Source organism: Aplidium turbinatum, chromosome 18, assembly GCF_918807975.1.
Source record: "Aplidium turbinatum chromosome 18, kaAplTurb1.1, whole genome shotgun sequence".
Classification (NCBI taxonomy): Eukaryota; Metazoa; Chordata; class Ascidiacea; order Aplousobranchia; family Polyclinidae; genus Aplidium; species Aplidium turbinatum.
This window is the reverse complement of record NC_137489.1, coordinates 19,889,286-19,909,855: the sequence shown is the minus strand read 5'-3', so window position 1 is coordinate 19,909,855 and position 20,570 is coordinate 19,889,286. Positions and strand designations below refer to the sequence as shown.

General features: G+C 38.3%; 1 protein-coding gene across 1 annotated transcript in view; it reads right to left on the bottom strand.

Moving 5' to 3' along the window:
* Window positions 1-3,911: 3,911 nt before the first annotated feature.
* The window catches only part of LOC145787270 (uncharacterized), a 33,261-nt gene continuing 16,602 nt past the window's right edge, over window positions 3,912-20,570 (bottom strand). Inside the window, exons 18-34 of the mRNA XM_082598980.1 lie at window positions 17,877-17,944; window positions 17,303-17,402; window positions 16,523-16,632; window positions 15,956-16,089; window positions 14,542-14,652; window positions 14,265-14,367; window positions 12,960-13,100; window positions 11,826-11,939; window positions 11,541-11,612; window positions 10,833-10,904; window positions 10,061-10,129; window positions 9,434-9,543; window positions 8,420-8,618; window positions 6,939-7,010; window positions 6,646-6,717; window positions 5,888-6,071; window positions 3,912-5,710 (exon numbers count right to left, since the gene is read on the bottom strand). Of these exons, the coding sequence (XP_082455106.1) occupies window positions 5,644-5,710; window positions 5,888-6,071; window positions 6,646-6,717; window positions 6,939-7,010; window positions 8,420-8,618; window positions 9,434-9,543; window positions 10,061-10,129; window positions 10,833-10,904; window positions 11,541-11,612; window positions 11,826-11,939; window positions 12,960-13,100; window positions 14,265-14,367; window positions 14,542-14,652; window positions 15,956-16,089; window positions 16,523-16,632; window positions 17,303-17,402; window positions 17,877-17,944 (1,798 nt within the window). The 3' untranslated portion in view covers window positions 3,912-5,643. The remainder of the gene's footprint in view (window positions 5,711-5,887; window positions 6,072-6,645; window positions 6,718-6,938; window positions 7,011-8,419; window positions 8,619-9,433; window positions 9,544-10,060; window positions 10,130-10,832; window positions 10,905-11,540; window positions 11,613-11,825; window positions 11,940-12,959; window positions 13,101-14,264; window positions 14,368-14,541; window positions 14,653-15,955; window positions 16,090-16,522; window positions 16,633-17,302; window positions 17,403-17,876; window positions 17,945-20,570) is intronic.

The following is a 20,570-nucleotide window of genomic DNA, read 5'->3' as shown; positions in this document are numbered from 1 at the left end:
TCGGCCGCCTTTACTTCAGAAACTACGCCTACCCAATTTATTACATCCTGGGTAGAGGTGAGCGGTGTTTTCAACAACCGGTTGAAGCCGGAAGTTAAACCAGAACCAAGTTTGCATAATTGGAAATCCAACGCCTTATCCATTGCGTCATCCACCGCACCAAAACTAGAAGATAAGCGATGAAAACGTTAATCAAGAAACGGTTTAATAAATAACAGATCCAGTTTTAATGGGTGGGTTTTTATCCTCAAAATTCCACTATACGTACGCCACTGCCCTGTGAAGTAGAAAAAAAATCAATGGAGGCATTTAGGAGAACTATACTTTGCATGGGGCCTACTACAGGGAAAGTGGGGATACCTCGGACAAATTTTCAAAGTTTTCCTGAAAAAATATAGCTTACACGACTATGAAAACCTCAATCAAAAAACAATGATGATTGAAATCTTTTGTCGTCGTAAAAAAACCTTTGAATCGCAACTTCAGGTTTAAACAAAATCTTGTCGGTTAATTCCAACTTTTACAGAAATATAGTTTTAATTTGCTTAATTTGGTAAAATACGATCTCAGTAGACTGTTGGCATACGTCGCAGTCTGCATATTGCATCTTAGGGATTTATTAATTAATTATCATTTGTCAGTTTCGTGTAATGTTTGCTAAGATGATGGATTAAAAAGTTATGCATCTAACAATTGTCTTTCATTTTAAAACACAGCATGCATTGTTGTACAGGGTTCTGTAATATCTGGGGCGTCTTGTCCAAGAGGCGATCCACAACTTTTTCTTAGAGTTTTCCATGTAGCTATAGTTGATCAGAAGTTACAGTAGCCTACATGAAAACTCTCTTTGATAACATTCCCACGATGAGCTTTAATGAAATGTTTCATCTCCTTGATGACGTGGCATTAAGTTGTGATGAAACCATGACGTAGTGGGGATGAGTCAAGTAATGTCCTTCATGCATGACTGCTTTCTATCACTTTGCTGGCCTGAAACCACTTACGGTGACGTTAAGGAGCTTATGCCGTCATAAAGCATAATAGAGGTCTACAGTTGGTGATTAACAAGGAGTGGGTACTGGATTAAATATGAAAATATATATTCCACTCTTTGAGGTTGTGGCAACGTTCAAAGAAGTTAGATTCGCGCAATAAGAATTGATACGGCAACAAAACATCGGTGAATATTGTTGGATGCATTATGAGATCCTAGTGTTGGCCACTTGCCTCATTGTAGTGGGCTCATGATGACGATAATGCTTCAACCAGTAGTTTAAATGAGAACTATCCATTAGAAATCCACCGTGGGTAGCAAAGTGAAGATTTTTAGACACGCGCCAACATTATAACCTAAGCGCCTATCATCAAATAAACTAATCACAACCACCTACTCTGTTAGCCTATGAACTTTTGAAATATTTAAACTGCTAAAGTTTTAATTAGAATGAATCTGACAACCTAATGGCTGTTATGAATAGTTTCTGACAGTGAAGAGATATCTAATAAGATGCAGGGGATGGTTTGATCGAAATAAGTTTTCAGTTTGTTGTGACCATGACTTTGTAACCGACTTTGTTTTAACTCCTCCCCCCCCTCCCCACTATAGTTCCAATGTGGACTTAGCGCAGTCGTAGAACTTAGTCATTTGTGCACCATCACTGTAGCATCTTTATAACTTGTGACGTTTTGAAAGTTGTTGCAAGTGTTGCATTCCAGTAGAAATAAATATTGTTTGTATGGATTAAACATTTGTCTGATGCCGCGTCGTTATGCTTTGACCTGTTTGGTTGATCATAAGTTTATTGTTATTAACATTAGAATTGGGCTAATCTGGCAGTCACATAAATCTTTGATTGGAATCGACATTTCTAAAGACAATGAATGACTCCATTCATTGTGGCGTCGTTGATAATGAGCGCGATAAACATCCGGGATCGTTAAATTCATTTCCTGGATTACGCCATCAAGCGGACATTATGTTGCTATTGATATATTTCTCAGCTTTAAAATGTTTTTTAAAACCAAAAATTTTGATACAAGAGTTTGTGCTAGCTAGCAAAATCAGCTCTTTTCACATTGATTCAAGGTTTGCAGACGCAGACGTTGAAATCTATATAAAAAGAGCTGATAAAGCTGTGTTCATCCGTGCATCTCACCAACCCGCCATGCGGCGGCCACAGGCAACCGTGGGTCAAGCCGCTCGGCTCTGTGTAAGATCAGCAATGCGCATCAACCCTGGTACAGCTTCTTGAGGTGTGTTCGTGATCTCATGACGGACATTAACCTTTTGATTGATTACTAACAGTCTTATAGTCTCCCAATTGTAACACAGAAGCAGTGTGGGTAGCTCCGAGAGTGCCATCTTTGATTCTCATTGCGGCCGCACCCGTTGTTGCTGCTTGCTGTTATTTTCTCGTGGTTTTCAACAGCGTTTGCCGAAACAAAAACAAAAACAACTACGCAAGTTTGCACTTTTTGTGTTGTGCGGAGATACATAGATATTTATGGGATCTGTCGCATTGACAATATTTCAACAATTTTAACACGACCTTGCACGCACAAGATGCAAGAATCCTGCTATCAAAGAACTGTCAATGAAATTATAGAAACTACCAAAAAGTTGTTCGGATTTCGCTCAACAACAAAGAATGCGTCGTTCGGAACACAATTATTTTAAGTTTAAAGGATTTTTAACAACACAACAAGAGCACACGTGCCGTCGGCTGTTCGCGTTGTGTCTGTAATTTATTTCTTGTCCTATGGGAATTACTTCGAAGAGCTTCGTGGAAATCGCGGCATATGGAGAGCGACGAACCGGTCGATTAGACTTATAACTTCGATCCGATTGAGAGTCGTTTCTATATCGTCATAAAAGATTAATTAAAATTGTTGGCAGCTCAGGGAAAAGGGAGTGAAACGTCATCGTTTTGCACAAATGCAATCGATGACATCAGAGCTTGGTGAGGTCACAATAGTAAATCTATAAATTGCAAAAAGCAATTCCCGAAATTGAGGATTAGTTTCTGAGACCATTCCGATGCCTCGGCTGGTAATATCGCGTTGCGTTAGCTTTCGCCTGTTTCCAAAGCCACTTAATCACTATGTACAGTTTACACTAATTTAACGATTGATAAACGGATTTTTTTAGTTTTCATGTTTATTTTATCGAAATGATGCAGTACTGGACCAGATAACTTGAAAAACCGAACACAATATGAACCGCTCATCGAGGGCAACAAATTCAGAGGCGGGGTTTGGTGACCTGGTCAATGATATTTAGATTCATGCGCCAACAACTGGTTTGAAATCGTGCATCCAGTTACAAAAGGTGGATGGAGATGTTGCATTGCCACATACGAACCGTCTTACAAAGGAGAGCAACAAACCATTTGCATTGAACACAGCCTGGCATGTGCAGTCAGCCTGGCATGTGCACTGACCACAGCCTGACATGTGCACTGACCACAGCCTGGCATGTGCACTGACCACAGCCTGACATGTGCACTGACCACAGCCTGACATGTGCACTGACCACAGCCTGACATGTGCACTGACCACAGCTTGACATGTGCACTGGCCACAGCCTGACATGTGCACTGACCACATCCTGGCATGTGCACTGACCACAGTCTGGCATGCGCACTGACCACAGCCTGACATGTGCACTGACCACAGTCTGGCATGTGCACTGACCACAGCCTGACATGTGCACTGACCACAGCCTGGCATGTCCACTGACCACAGCCTGGCATGTGCACTGACCACAGCCTGACATGTGCACTGACCACAGCCTGACATGTGCACTGACCACAGCCTGACATGTGCACTGACCACAGCCTGACATGTGCACTGACCACAGCCTGGCATGTGCACTGACCACAGCCTGGCATGTGCACTGACCACAGCCTGGCATGTGCAGTTGTGCACTGACCACAGCCTGACATGTGCACTGACCACAGTCTGGCATGTGCACCAATACAGACACCATTAATTTGGGAGGAATGTTATATTGCTGAATGATTTAAATACAAAAATCGGTAAAAGAAACAACCAAACAATACAGCGAAGTGTAATATGATTTCAAAAGCTCTTGTGTTTAATTTTCTATTTCTGTTACTTTAACGCAACACTTCGCGCCATTGCGATACAGCGGGGCCATCAAACGATTGACGTGCAATATAAAAAAAACAGGCAGGTGGCGCTGTAGTATCGCATCAATTGGGATTTCGTTGCCCACTGAAATTTCGTTGCCCACTAAGATCAAGACTTCGAGGATATTACTGGAGAGTAGAGATTACATCCGCCAGGCCATTTATGCGCAACAAAAGTTTGTGAAAAGCTACAAACAGAAGATGTGGCAATCTTGCCAAGCTTCATCTAGCCTTGCTCAACTGAAGTTGACGCATCACAGTGAAATAAAAAATAGTTTATTATAAATGGGAAACACTTATGTTCCTCTTGTAAGGAGAATAACAATCACATCATTTCTCCATGTCTCACAGGACCAAGAGGAACATAAGAAAAAGCGTTTACGACATTTAAGTTTATTACTGAATTGATTTTGGACTTCTTCATAACTTTTAACTTGTTTTGTGAACTACATGTACTTATTTTTGCAATAGAGTATATTTTCATGTGAGCAATCCGCCATATTGATTGAATGGTGTTCATTTACACAGGCATGTCACCGTCCCCCTTCGCTACATTGCAGGCTACACAACAATACCATCACAAGGTTTCCATTATATCGACAGCACGACAGGGATTTTATAATATGTTAATCTTGTGAAAATAATATGATAAATATAATTCTGCATATTGAAGAATTGTATTTTTCAAACCGTTCCAAAAAGGGGGTTTCCCTAGTTTTACTTTCAATTAGTTTTTTGATTATGTCCCAAATTAGAAAAATTATTCGCAATGTTTATCCTTAGACGAAATAACGTGCAAAATAACATCTGAAACATATACAGTATAGCCTACTGCAAAACAGTTGGTGGTAAAGGAAAAAAATTATTTCATGGATAGATGGAATAATTCCCCGGCAACAACACTTCAACAATCGGAAAACTTCACTCTGTCAATCTCGTTAACCGGCCCTGCGTCAAATGCCTCTACAAGTAGGCTATATGCGAAACTACCAGGAACAACCAATCAAGGCTTGTCAGTCCAAGGATAAAGATTTAAAATCAACCAACCACTTGATTTAAAGCACAATTGAAATGGAGAACAATATTTTATGTAAATGCAGTTTCTTTTATGTAGCCTAACTAAGATGACATGCAACTTTTGAAAAACATAATTGAAACACCAACGTTAGGTATCGTGGAAGTTGAAAGTTATATGCATTTGGTTTCTGCAGCAGACAAGTAGGCTGTATGAGACAATTACAAGTTATACAAACCAAAAAATTATATTTAAATCGAAAGTCCAGTTAATTCAACGTTCACTAGACGCTGTAACAATATACAACTTAATAAACATCATAAAAAAATTCTGTGGTTGTACAGTAGTAGTTTTATAAAAATATGGTCAATGCTATACTATCCAATGCTGCAAAGAAACCTTCACAGCCAGTTTCTTGTTGAAACGGATCTTCAAAAGATATTGACTAAGATTGAATATTCACGAATAACACAAAAATCACTGACTTTTGACGTTACAAAACGTAGTTGTCACCATGTTCGATTCTTCGTGTGCTTTGGGAACTCTGCAGAAATTTTTATTTGTTTAATGGCTTATTTGCGCTAACGTTTCGTCCATCATGTCAACATACATCATCACAACTTCAACCATTGTCTTTGTTTTCATCTCCGACGTTTCGTCAGTTCTGCATGACTGACTTCTCAGTGACAAACGCATGAACACGCGAGTGACTGGGACCTACCTGTACTTTCCAAAGCTTGACCGACTTGAAGTCCCACTCTCATCGCTGTATTGGAGAGAAAACTTGTTATTTTTCCATCTTCCTCCGCACCTCCCCAGGCACATCATTGTGATGAGGATCACTGTAACAATGAGCAGAACGCACGCGATTGCTCCAACAGCGATGGCAGCCACCATGACTGGGTCTGAAATGATGAGGTTGATTGCATTGCTTGTTTCGTATCGTTCGTTTGAAAAATGATTTTTACAGTTTTTATAACTTGAATACGTTGAAAACAATGACACAAAGCAAAGAGATTTAGGTGCAATGTTGGTTAGAAACGTCTTAAAATCGACACGATTCCCACGGGAAAACAAGAACTTCTAACTTTTAAATACAGTAGTGAAGCCATAAGATTCATCGAGAAAGCGAATCACCGCTTTACTCACAGCCTACGTACAGGATGGTTATCACCTTCAGTTTGCAGTACCGGTTCACCAACTGTGGCATTCACGTTATCTAATTACATTCAAGTTAAAGCACTTCTTGCAAGAAGCTTGAAAAACCATTGGCAACACTGTTGCACTGCTACCCCTTCTTTCAATATCGATGTTATTTCTTGCACTTCAGAGAACGTTCTCGTTGGGTCAAGATATATCCTTGTTACATCGCAATGCATTAAATAGATATTGCCAGAAGACTCTTCACTCCGTAAGGCTTTGAAGGCTGAGTGATTGTCTCATTTGCAACCATATGATTTCTCCACAGCCTCACCTTACCTTGAGATGATGTCACTGTTGATGATGTCATCTGTGATGTATTAATTGTTGATGAAGCCGAAGTAGCAGCATCTAAACAGTAAATTCATTTCTTAGGCAACGTCAACACGATATGTGGGAAATATCTCCCTTCTCGGAAGTTTACGGCCTACCCAATAGGTGAGAAGCGTGTGTTGAATCGCTTAGTTTTAAATGGTCCATATGATGTAATTCTTTCATTTTGCCGTTATAACCTACGTGATGTAAAATATTAAAATTAAATGAAGTTCGTTTATAACAAACAACCAGCTTACCTTGAGTTGACGTCACTGCTGATGATGTCATCTCTGGTGTATCAATTGTTGATGGGGCTGAACTTGCAGAAACTAAACAGAAAAGTCAACTCTCATCAGAAGTTTCTACATACCATTGGAGATATTTTGTTTAAGTTTTGCATTCAAACGTAATTCAAAATATTTGATGTGTCAGCTTGTTTGTTGCGACACGTCAAATCAATCAATCAATCATTTTATTTTTCGTCATTAACGCGTCCGGGACGAAAAAGATACTAACTACAAAAATCGATATAGACCTACCAGCACGTTAACGAACGGGAAAAGGTGGCAAAACCTTGAAAGGTTTAAAACGTGCCTGAATGAAAAATTATGTAGTAGGCTATATATCAGTAGTTAGCACGGCCACAAAACCCAAAAAAACAAATAACAAAAAATAAAACAAAAACAGAGAGAAGCACACATGTAATAATAAATGACAGCCTAATGAAAAGTGTTGTGGATTGAATTTTCCAGTTCCAATATTGATGTGGATGAGCAGTCATAATAATAATAGGATGAATGTCGCGTGGTGGATTGGGACATCATGCAAGTTGGAGGAAACGTTTTCAAAGCTTTGCAGGTCAGTGCAGATCGCAAAAGGCTAAATCGGCTCCGCACGGGCATAGGCGCTTCGGATCCATGACCCACAAATGGGGCCTATCGGCATCTGCGGCCTGCAACTGTGATGCCGAATAACAAACCGCAGGCCACAGTACCGCCAGATGTGGGCAGTAGCGCTGCTACTTTTTTGGTAGCTGTAGCGGTAGCGGCGCCTCAGTTTTTTGAGTAGCGGCTATAGTAGCGGGGCTATTTTTTTTAATGTCGCGGTAGCGGAAAGACGCTATATTTCTTTTAGTGGCACTCCCGCTACCAGCTACTTTTCAATTAAAAGAAAAAAATGACTCGTTTTTGGAATTTTTTTTATTAACACAATACGTAAAAAATCAAGGCAAAAATCATTCGACTATTGTGGAAAACATCAATCCAAGCTAACCTGCTGAGTGCCGTGAGGCAACTCAATGAAATGGCGCTGGTGAAATGTATATAATTGCTATTAGGGAGTTTAGAAAGCGACACTGGGGAAATTGATTTGGTGTCAATGGGCAGCACTGCGCTGAAGGGTTGTGGAGTTGGCGAAAAATATACGACTCCGACTCCTCGGTCCACAACCACAACTGGCCGACTCCGGACACGCCAAATTTCTTTCGACACCGACTCTCCGACTCCATAGCTCTGGTTATGTATCCACTTTAACTTTGCGTAATATTCGTCGGAAATGACTGTTGAAGTGCAGTTCGAACCGGAAGTTCGAAGGCTAGAAATCCATCATTTCAAAACTGGAACGTGTTCGGTTTCCAGTTGGAAGAATGTACACAAAGTTTCTTTTCAGACTTGAACCAATATTCATACAAGAGTAACTTGGAGATGATACGCAGCTGCACGCAATGCGAAATCCCTACCTATCAGTTGAAAGTTTGTGACTCCAAACTCATCCAGTGCTCCATTCGCAATGTCGTCATTGACTCTCTGTTGAGCCCCTGCCGTGTTTCCCACTCGACTTAGTGTGACGTCAGCTGTGACGATTGTACTTCCTCTGGCGAAGACGAAGTTAACGGCAATTATGACGTCAAAGTCCAGTTGGCTTGATAAAGTTGTAAGCTGAAGAGAAAAACATGAATCAAAATGTTCTCGCTGTCATGAGACAATAATAGAAGGAATAGGGTGCTTGTAAATGCCGTATGATTCTGGTGCTGAGTTTGGTGGGGAGATTCGTAAGAGCTCTTATTGAAATAGACTAATGGTAAAAAAGACAGTAGGCTAGTACCGGTACATAAAAATCAACTTTTAGATGATGCATTTTATTCTAAAAAGCCAGTAAAACGTAGAAAGTGTCATCGGTAATGTACAAGCACCCTCTCAGCGGCACTAGGAGGATGGAATGCTTTTAATCAACAACGTTTCCGTACCCAGCAGAAGCTTCAAGCTACCTACTGTGGTAATCGAACCTGTGTCAGTGGTTCGAAACATTTACAAGTATGCAAAGCTACGAGAACTCTGTTTCAAGTGGGATTTACTTAGCTAAAATCATTCTGTTAATTTACCATAGTTAAACCACCAATAGGCTACTAGCAATTGTTATAGACTTCCCAACTTGTAAAAGCGTTGATACTGCGGTTGTTGTTGCATTACACCATCAACGCTCGAGCATGCATCAAGTGCGATTGCTCACAATCAGTGGTTGAGGTTATTGATTGATCGTGGACGAAAAGCCAATCTTGTGCATACCTTGGCATACGTCATAAAGCGCCTACTCAAGACATCTAAGTGCTCTCGACGGGATTCGAACCGGTGATTTTATGAGCGTCATACATGGCGCTCTCATCATTTAGGCATGTGGCAAGCCTGGTGCTGTATTGCTCAACTTATCCGTTACCCTAGAATCTCTAGGTGAGGTAAACCTCTTTGGGACTCACCACAGCATTGTATCTTTCCTGGAAGGCAATTGTTTCTGGACTTGTGGGGATGGTCAGGTTTGGATCAAACTCATCGTTGAAAGTGATTTGTACAACGAAGACCTGGCTCTCTGAAACAGATCAACAAAGTTGTCAGTATCCACCAGTCGTGGCTAATGCCATCCATCTTGCTAGGAAGCAATCATGGAATAAAGGGAAGGGGAGTATCGCACCAAATGCATGCCACAAGACATGTACTCCTTATCAAGCGGTGAATCAGATTCTCTGGTCTCAGGTAGTTTGGTATGAAGTGACAAATGTGAACAAAAATTCCTGGACCGTAATATTAAATATCACTAGCCGATTTAGTTTAAACCTTGTTTTAAAGTCATTTCAATAAGAGTTTTCAAACACTGACAGATTAAAGATACTACTTTGTGATGAATTGCATGGAGTTAGTCGTCTTGTTTTACTTTAAATTACATTGAAGCAATCTCCTAAACTAAACACACGTTAAATTCATCCGCATCATCCGAAAAAAACGTTTTTTCAACAAGGATTGCACGTTTGTTTTGGAAATACAATACCGTGTTTATTTGCACTGGTGATTTCAATTTACTTTTGGTGTAAAACATGCAAACTACTCACCTACACATGTTCCGTCGAAAGGTGAAAAGTAGGGTGGGCACAGGAGTGGGGGAGATGTGCTTGTGGTCTCTGCGAAACAACAAAATTTGAAACGATAACCATTAGATGAAACATGATCAATTACAAAAAGACAATATTTCTTTCAAGGACCCAAACAACAGCAGCAGTAGCATCTATTTTTAAATGCTTGCAAATTAAAACACTGTAGATTTTTGACTATATTATTTGTGATTTGAAAACGAATTACAAACTAAACAGCGAAATCTTGCATAATGAAACATGTCAACTTCTCAACTGACTGTGTTGCGACTGAAAGACAGAACTATGTGAAAGTTTGATACCCTTTAGTAAGTTAAAGTAAATTTGATGTTCAGGTTTGGTTTTTAACAAATGGATTTTCATAAAAAGTGATAACACTTTTCTTAGATACATTTATAATTTTACAAAATTATTTGAAGAGTGAAATGCTTATCGCATTAGTTCTTTACAAGTTGATAATTATCCAATAAATTTACAAATTCCGTTGATGAATTACTTACAAACCTCTTATGATCGATTTTATCTGGTATTGGGTATTTTGTCTGGTTCAAACATCAATTGCAGACTGACTTTACTTTGTTTGTAACAGGTTTCTTGGAAGTATACTTCAAAAAAATTCAGAAATTATAATTGTAGTTTTATAAAAATCTTGTTATTCCAAAAATTTTCGACAGGTCGGTGGTTATTGCGAACATAAATCTGATGTCTTACAGAACACAAAATCTCAGCTTACCTTGAGTTGACGTCACTGTTGATGATGTCATCTCTGATGTATCGATTGTTGATGGGGCTGAACTTGCAGGAGCTGAACAGGAAAGTCAATTTTTAAACAGTTTCCACAGTTTGAAACTTTTGCGTCCAGAATCGATTTCAAAAGACTTGATGATTATCATTTTATCGTTAACAAGTCCACACGTCTAATGAACCCTTTCAAGATGCCTTTGATGATTCAAGACAATCTGCGTTTAGCGCCATGTGGTGGATGGCATAAATGCAATAGTTAAACCACAAGTTGGATTGATTGATCGAATGTTGATTGATAAAGTTCAGGAGCGCGAAGATGATCGACCACAACAAAATAATTGTCCTCAGTCGTGCAAAGCCACTGCTGGCTCACGAAACAGCCAGAGTGAAACTTTTGAAGAGTGTTTCATAATTAATTAAAAAAAATATATTTATAGTTCTACGTTCTTTCAATATTTGCGTCGAGACTAACTCACAAAACACCCAGCAGAAATAAGGTCCAACGCAGTCCATGCATGCATCAAAATATAGGCCTATGACATGTCAACTTGTTTGATTCGGCTTGGCACGTCAGATGAAGAATGTATGGTGGATTGAGTCATTGTGAAATTTGGAAGGAAGGTGCGCTGATAGTCTCATCTGGAACCTGCTGATCAACTTATGATGAAAGTTATTGAAGTTGTCGATTGGTTCTTACCAGAAGTCACGGAAAGGAATGTTGTCATAGTGACCTCGCTAGTGGGATGAGGAGTTGTGGCCGGAACGAAAACTAAATACAACAATAGATATAAGACTGGGGTTAGATAAAGACAAAGTGTAACCAACAACAAATAAATTCATCTCCATCAGCTTTCTTCAAACAACTTTTTGGCCCCATCCTTTAGTTTGAATTTTTCATAAAAAAACAGACGTTGCTACTGACTATAAACCTTAATGTCTTTTTACAAATAAATATATGTTTTCCAACAATAATCCCGCTCACGTTGAATGGACACCGGAGCACTTGCTATGTTCATGAAAACGGATGAAAGTTCCGCTCTGTAGGAAGTTTCTGGAACCAAATCACGCACGACACCAAACGTTCCATTGCTGGCATCTAAACAAAGAAATCATTGAAGAAGCAATGGAAACACTAACTCGATATATTTCATGAAGAAACACAATTCGCTCGTAAGTGTGAGAGCGGTCTTCGGACTCTTCTCTCAAATGAAATTCACTAAATGTTGACTTTATCTCCCGCAACCGATGCGATGGGAATACAAATCTGGGAATTCTTTCAAATTATCGCAATCATCACAATCAGAAAATGCATTGAAAAACATTACGTCTTTAGTTTGTTATCCACAAATGTGTAATCAACAATGAAACTCCGGATGCTCCTCCATCCAACACATAGTATTTGTATCTTCTAAGCTGGATGGGTTATCACTAGGGAGATTTTTTGTCACTAAAGTTGCTTTTTTTCGGTTGTTTGTACCAATTAACAAAATAAATGTAGAACCAAAAATCCATGGTTGTGGGGTCAATATTTAAGAAGTTATAAAGTTACCAAAAGTCACTTTTTGCGTTTTTAGGTTACTTTTCATTTGTTAGGTTAGCCTACTTTATTTTGCATACTTTTTTGCCTAATTCCCCTATTTATTTATCTTTCATCGCTACTGGAGAGATGAATTTAGATTCTATGTAATGCCAAGACTTTTAATATATCTTCTACTATGGTACGGATTTTAGGTTTGCACAAGCCCATGCTTGTTCATATCGCGTATATTCCCGAAATTTCATACACGTTAAGTAATTTTTTCGATGAAACAAATTGTGTTAACTATACCACCTGTTTTATCTGCAACAGTTAAAGTGTTTGATTGACAGAAAATTCCTGCTAGAGAATGTGAAACATTGCGTATGTGCATTGTGCAGGCTAATTATATTTTCAGCACAATTGAAACTAATTTAGGCTAGGTGCTTTTTATGTTCAATTGCTGCTATTTCTTTCTCTTTCTTGTTTTCGTTAAATAAAGTTACTTTTTGGTTACTTTTTCGCAAAATTAAAGTCACTTTTTTGAGTTTTTTAAGTTACAAAAAATCGCTCTAGTTATCACTGAAAATCAAACATCACCTCTCTCAAATGTGGGACCCGTTGGTAATATGGTGACGACATAGTCAGCAACGCTGCCCTCTAACGGAGCGTCCCATACAAGCTTCAAGTCTCCATATCTATCACTAGAAGTCACTAGTACGCGAACAGGAGGAGCCGGAGCTAAAAACAAATAAACCTCATCAGTTGTGATGTCATAGTGGCAACATTCTTTAAATAACGGTTAAGTAGATTTTGAGAAGGCAAATCGAAAAGCAAGGCACCATTCACTTGTCATTTGAGCAATGCATTCGATCTGGTGGTTGAATGATCGAACCTTGTCCCCAGAGGCTCAAACGAACATGATTCTCTTTTCAGATGGGTCGATCAATATAATCTTCAACATGTATCTCATACAAAGGATGCTGGTCGTTTATACCGCACCAACGTCAACTGGGCCCAAGAAAAGCACAATGACCCAGAGATCAACTAAAGCTCGATGACCCACCATTTGGGGAGATCTAACACAGATTGTTAAAAGAAGTTCTGATGCACATGGAATGCCACTGTGGAGTGAGGCCAGTCAGGAACACTTGCCTCCACCAGAGGATTTGAATCAAAGATGGGAATTGATCTATGATCTCTCCCATTTGAACCTCACAACTTTTAATGCAAAGAAATTTATTTTCACACGAGTCAGTTCAATCATATATTGCTAAAAATCGATTTCGATCAGCTAGAAGCTAGATCATCTTCAGTTAAGCTAAGCTGGAAGCAAACAGCACAAAATTCAAATGATGAAAGTGCAAAGAAATGAAAAAACGTTTTACTCTAGCTACATTAAAGAATTAATGGAAAAAACTAACAATCAAAGACGAAATAAAAGACATAGGTTACTCTTTCGTGCCATTTTCCTTTTATTTCGTCTTTGATTGTTAGTTTTTTCCATTAATTCTTTAATGTAGCTAGAGTAAAACGTTTTTTCATTTCTTTGCATTTTCATCATTTGAATTTTGTGCTGTTTGCTTCCAGCTTAGCTTAACTGAAGATGATCTAGCTTCTAGCTGATCGAAATCGATTTTTAGCAATATATGACTGAACTGACTCGTGTGAGAATAAATTTCTTTGCATTACAAGACATGTAACCGAGTCGTTCATATCAAGCATTGTTGTGGGTTTGACACCTGTCAGAAGATACTTCATTTTCTTGATTGATCACAACTTTTAAGTAGTTAAAACATTTGTCACCACAGCGCTTCCTGATCTTATAAACTATGTTCATGTACCAACAATAAACAAAACAATGATCGTTATCTACCAACAATCCAATCAATGCTCCACGCATACCGGTATACTGAGTGATGGTGACGGCTGTGCTCAATGTGACGTCATAGACGGTAGAAAGAGATATCGAATACATGGTAGTGATCGTTAGGTTGCTCAGCAACGCCTGATAAAAAAAACAAAATGGTGGAAACTTTTCCATCTGGTTAAACGCAACATTGTCATTGCAAAATATTCTCAGTCTTTTCGACAGCTGTTTATTGCAACAATAAAATAAATGACAGCCGGTAGTTGATGCAGGGAATTAAATAAGAAAATAATCTAAGAACCAACAAATCACCTGAGTGGTACTGGAAGGAAATGTAAGAGTGGTTGCAACGACACCAGGCGTTGCTAATATCAGCTGATATCCATCCACTAGAGTGCTGCCGAGAGGAGCATTCCAAGTAACCTGCAATGCATGGCTCTCTTTCAATGATTGCTATAGGACACATTTTATGCCATCTATTACATTATGAAAGCTTTTTAACAAATTGAACGGTTTCATAAATCTTAGTTCGAAACTGGGCTGACATTGTTTCGCACACTTCGCTTTAAAAACTTCTTCTCTTCAATTGAAATTGGACTGGTATATCAACAACAAAATGGCAGCCAAGATTCTCAATTAGCTTTATCCAGCAAAAGTGTGTTTGGTGGGAAAGGGAATGATGTCTAACGTAAAGCTTTTTACCATTGACCAGGGATTCAGGAAAACGAGATTTCAACCAAGTTACTCATTGCATTTTATTCCAAGAAAGGGGTGCGTTAAGAAAAAGACTTTCTGTGCAATGTGCATTGTGCATCTTTGCCATCACTCCTATTAGATTATTTCCTATTAATTTTCTTGTCATATGTTATTAATTTAAATTATTTAATTAGTTTCTTATTAATTCCAATTTAAATTAATAATTGTTTTATAAATTAGATTAAATTCCTTTGTCTTTGAAGCTTTATGTTGTAGTGACAGCTTTGTTGAATTAAACTTTCCATTAACTGCCATGTTGTTTGAAATATGCCAACTTTTTTTTACTAAATTTAACCCGCAATGTTTTTTAGCTGACATATGCTTTTGAAATTTCAAGCAGGAATGTTAGTTTTAAATGATGGTGACTTAGTCGCCCAAGTCTAGTCTGCTTAAAATTAGCCCAAAATTTGAGATTATACACCGATTGTAGAAAGCAAGAAAAAAAAAACAAAAAACGATAAGCCCGCCCAACAGTGGTTGCACAAAAGGGTATACAGCACCATGTGTTGATTTAGAAATAATTAGGAGTTGGCAAGACTTGGGATACGTCCTGCTATTTTAAAATATCACTTTTGCATTAAATTTTGCATTTGCATGCATTTTCATTTGCATTTGCATTTGCATTTTGCACTAAATTTTGCATTTGCATTTGCACTAAATTTTGCATTTGCATCACTTTTGCATGAAATTTTGAATTAAAATCTGGCAACACTTAAATTTAACACACCACTCTTTTAGCAGATAATTGAATACATCCTGGATTATCAAAGGAAATCATCATGGAACTTACAATTAAAAGTCCAATTAGATTTTATTAAAGTGCACAATGGTCTTGACTTCTTTCGGATGGTAGAATTTTGCAGACGTGCTTGGCCACTGGCCACACGGCCCATCGGAAAAGTTATCAATTTCAGGGTGAGCTAATCTGTCACAGCCTCTAACAACAAAGCAAAATTGTAGAAAGTATTACCAGTATAGACGTCGTCGTGACATCATCCATGACATTGATGCTGTTGAAGGTTGGAGTTGTAGGTCTCAGGTTGGTAGCGAACGCCTTGGTGGTGGTGGTGCTGATGACGTTGCCTTGAACTGTCGCTATGTAAACTGTAGAATGGAAGTTCTAATGAATTGCTTGGTAGAAAGTGTTTGTTATCATATGAGATTATGAGATGGTGGATGTTTGTTGTTGTAGTTTTTACTCGATTAGAAAGTGCAGAAAACTTTGAGCACTGGCACTTTGAGTATTGTAACACTTCAGGAATATTCAAAGTCAGGGGAGTTTGTCGACACGCCCACCCCTGAATGAAAGTTATATATCTTGCTGGTCTCTAATTAAAGTATTCCTGGAAATAATTGAACGTGGAGTTTATTCTGTTCATGGATGACTCCATCACTGCACAACATGTGAATGAGATAAACTTGAAAATATCACCAGACAATGATTGATAAATAGAAATCTCATCCTGTCAAATGTCAACTATCAACCAGGATTTCTGTACTTGGCATAAACAATATAATTAATAGCCTTGTTACTTACATGTGTATGACGTGTTGGGAGATAGACCGTGGAAGGTGTAAGTTAGTGTTTCTATGGTAACATTCTCTTCCTGGAGTCGATCAGGACTTCGGGCCTTGGTCAAGTAAACTCTGTCAATGAAAAGAAATGTTAATTGATCTAGGTTAGTTCACAACAATGTGGAGTGGCTTGGAAGCAGATGAAGACGCATAATCATCACTAGAGGATAGAGTGGTCTAAGGTCTTGTTTCTATGCTTATATCAATTAATTGTCTTGAAGGTTAGGAATATTCTTCTCACTTTATGCCAGGAACAAGCCGAAAAAATGAATTCCAACAAGAAAGAACTTAATTGATTTCAACTTTAGGGCTAAACTTCATTGACAATATTGAGCTGCAAATTTGAAGGACATTTGTCTATCGCTTGCTAATCGTCGCTGATTCTTTGTAGTGTTTGCCAATGCCAACAAATAAAATAAAATAAAGAGTTTCAGCTGTTTGTGCCGACTCATAACAACCTTAACATTGCGATGTTTTGCAAAGCAAATGACAACGGAGAACAAGGATTGGGAACTGGGCTGCCATAGCTACTTGTGATTTGGTAAAAAAGCTTACCCCAACAAGTAAAAATAGAACTTTCCATCTACGTTATGGTCATGAACATTATGCTTAAAGTATATCGTATGTATAAAGTATGCTCATAGTTTTAAGATACCCAAGAGCCGTCTCCGAATTAATTAATTTTCTGAAAAATCTATTCTGTAGTAGCCTACATTGCCAACAGAAAATAACATTTTCTCACATTACGTAGTCTCCAGAAGCCAACGGCGACCACCGCACGATTGCAGAACTTTCACTTACGTCATTATCACCGATGTTGGCAACAATAGGCGACAGTAATTCTGTTGGAAAAAAATATTTAACTTTAAATAGAATAGGTGTTTGCATGAATCAAGAAATAAAATGTAATTTTATCTGAAAACGCATCTACTAATTTGGAGCAGCAGTGTGGGCAAGCCAAAATTACAAGTTGAATGTAGCAGCAAATCCAGTTCCGTTTATATGTTCTGTAAATGATGTCATTTGCATCAAAGGTGACGTAAGGCCTCTATAGCTACGTCACTCATTCTTAACACAAATACGAAATTGCGTCATTAGTGGTACATTCCCGGCACGCGGTGGCGACTGAAACAAAGCTAGTGCATGGGTACAGCTGCTAGTGGAGGTTCAAACACGGTGCCGACTTATTAGGTAGATAAGGTACTCATATTCACAATAAATGCATTTCATTGTTGTTAAAAGTCCATTTACTTTGCACATGCAAGCATCTACTATTAAAAGGTAACTATGCAACATTTTTTCAATTGCAAATAAACCTTTGCATTTCAATCCACTTGGCAGCCCTGGCTGTGTCTGATCGAGATAATGTTCCCGGCACTTGCAACTGCAAAACATGACGTAGTGCGTGACATGATGTAGTGCGTGGCATGACGTAGTGCGTGACATGACGTAGACGCAGTGAACTAGAGGCTTTGTTGACCTTGTCTCAATGACGCTATGTAAAAAGCTTCAGCGCAATCGCAAACGATTGTAAAATAATAACAATAACAACACATAACAGCTAACGTTATCGTTTATAGTTATGTTGTTGTATTGAACGTGATGTCGGGTATGGCTGACCCGATGGAATAGTTGGATAAAATCCCGTCTTTGCAAGCTGCAAACCTGCACGATCAAGCAACGGTGGCCATCTGTTGTGACCATCTTCTTCTACTTCAACAGATTGATCATGTTTGATCAGCTGTGATCTCCCTTATGAACTGCCTCCATTTTGTTCTGTCTTTTGTTTTTATTAGTGTTTCCGGCATGCTTTTTATTCCTGTAATTTGCTTGATCTTGTCAAAATATTTCATTTTTTGTCGTCCTTTTGTTCGTTTGCCTTGCACCATCCCAGTCAACATTGAATTTTCCAACGAGTTGCTTCTTGCTATGTGTCCGAAATATCTTAATTTTCTGAGGTTAATATTGTTAATCAGACTCCATTTATTGTTTATTTGTCGGGAAACAAATTCATTTGTTGTTCTTTCCATCCAGCTGATGCGTAATAGTCTTCTGTAACACCACGTTTTAAAACTTTTTAACTTTTTAAAGTCACGTTTTTTGCACGTCCAAATCTCACATCCATATGTGGCAATTGGGAAAACGAGAGTTTGCAGCAATCTTAATTTTGTGTTTTTACCAATTGACCTCTGTTTCCACACCGTTGTAAGTGATGTCACAGCTGTTTTTGCCATAGCAATTCGCCTTCTAATTTCCGTGCTATCATCATAAGTGTCAGTTATGACACTGCCAAGATAGCAGAAATTACTTACACTTTCAACAACATTACCACCAATGTATAAGTTTGGACAAATTTCATCCTTTTTACTTATGGCCATCACTTTTGTTTTTGTGGGATGTAATTGCAAACCATATTCTTCACTTCTTGACTTGACCCTATTCAAAAGTTCTTGCAGTTCCGTTACACTTCCACCGACCAACACTATGTCGTCAGCATATCGAAAGTTGGTTACCATTTTTCCTCCAATCTTCACAGAGCCATCAAAATTCTCCAAAACTTTTCTCATTATGTGTTCAGTAGCCTATATAGATTGAAAAGATATGGTGACAATATGCATCCCTGTCTGACACCTTTTCCAATGGAAAACCACTCGGTGAGGTCATTTTCAGTTCTTACTGCTGCTTTTTGAGCAGTATACAGGCTTCGCATTAAGTTGATCAGATGTGTAGGGAAGCCATAACCTTTCAGAATTGTCCACAATTGTTGGTGCTTCACTGAATCAAAAGCCTTTCGATAGTCTAGAAAACATAAATGAGTTGAAAGGTTGCGTTTTCTTCGTTTCTCTATCAGCATTTTAAGATTGAATATTGCGTCTTTTGTTCCTTTGCGGGATCTATAACCAGCCTGTTCAAGAGGTAATTTGTGTTCAATTTTGTTTTCTAGTCTTTTTTTACAGTAATTATTGTTAACATTACCTTGCTGGCATGACTAATTAAAGCAATATTGTTCAGTGGTTGCCTGCATTCCGTTATATCGCCCTTTTTTTGGCAATGGGACAAATATTGACTTTACCCAATCATCAAAAGTTGGGTTTCCCATATTTTGATACAAAGTTTATGAATTGCTCTCACTGCATTTTCTCCAATATATTTCAATAATTCGATGGGTATATCATCAGATCCGGGACTTTTTTTGTTTTTAATAGTGTTTAAAGCATTTTCTACTTCACTCAGCAGTGGTCGTGGCTCTGTATCATTTTCATCTTTGCATTGTGTAATTGGATTTGTTTGTACATTGTCGATAGGATCTTTTTCTTTGTATAATTCTTCGCAATATTCTTTCCATCTCTTTTTTACCTCCTCTTTCTGCCACAAAACTTCACCATCTTTACATTTTATGTTGTCTAGCTTTGGTTTGAACTTATTGGTTATGCTTTTTACCGCTTGGTATAAATCGCGACATGAGTTATTTGATGCGTGTTTTTCGATTTTACAACATTGTTGTTCTACTGTAGGCTATATTGTCTCATTTGTCTTTTCTCATGGCCTTTTGTACCTCTCTATTGAGCTGAGCGTACTCTTGTCTGGCCTCTTCTGAATGGGAAATTTTTGCTTTCAGTTTTTTCCGTTGTTTTATTTTCATTAATGTCTCTTCTCTAATCCAGTTGTTTCGTTTCTTGTTTTTCATTGGTAATGTGCTCTTCGTAATACCATACATTTTGTGACCATACATCACGTAATAATCCAAACAGCAGTGTAACTAAAAGTTCTTTTGGAGATAATTACAAATAACAACTTCTCAACCCCTAAATAAAGAAATATCAATGCAAAATCACATGGTTTTGCTTGGTGGGCAGTCAAGGTTGATCAGAAACTCAGAGTTTCAAGAAATCAAGCATAAGCGTTTGTTTGCTGAACATGAGTTTGGTATAAGCGCTTTTTAAATTATTTATGAAGGTTGAATATTTGTGCCAAAGATACAATGAAAATATTTCCAAACATGTCCAATT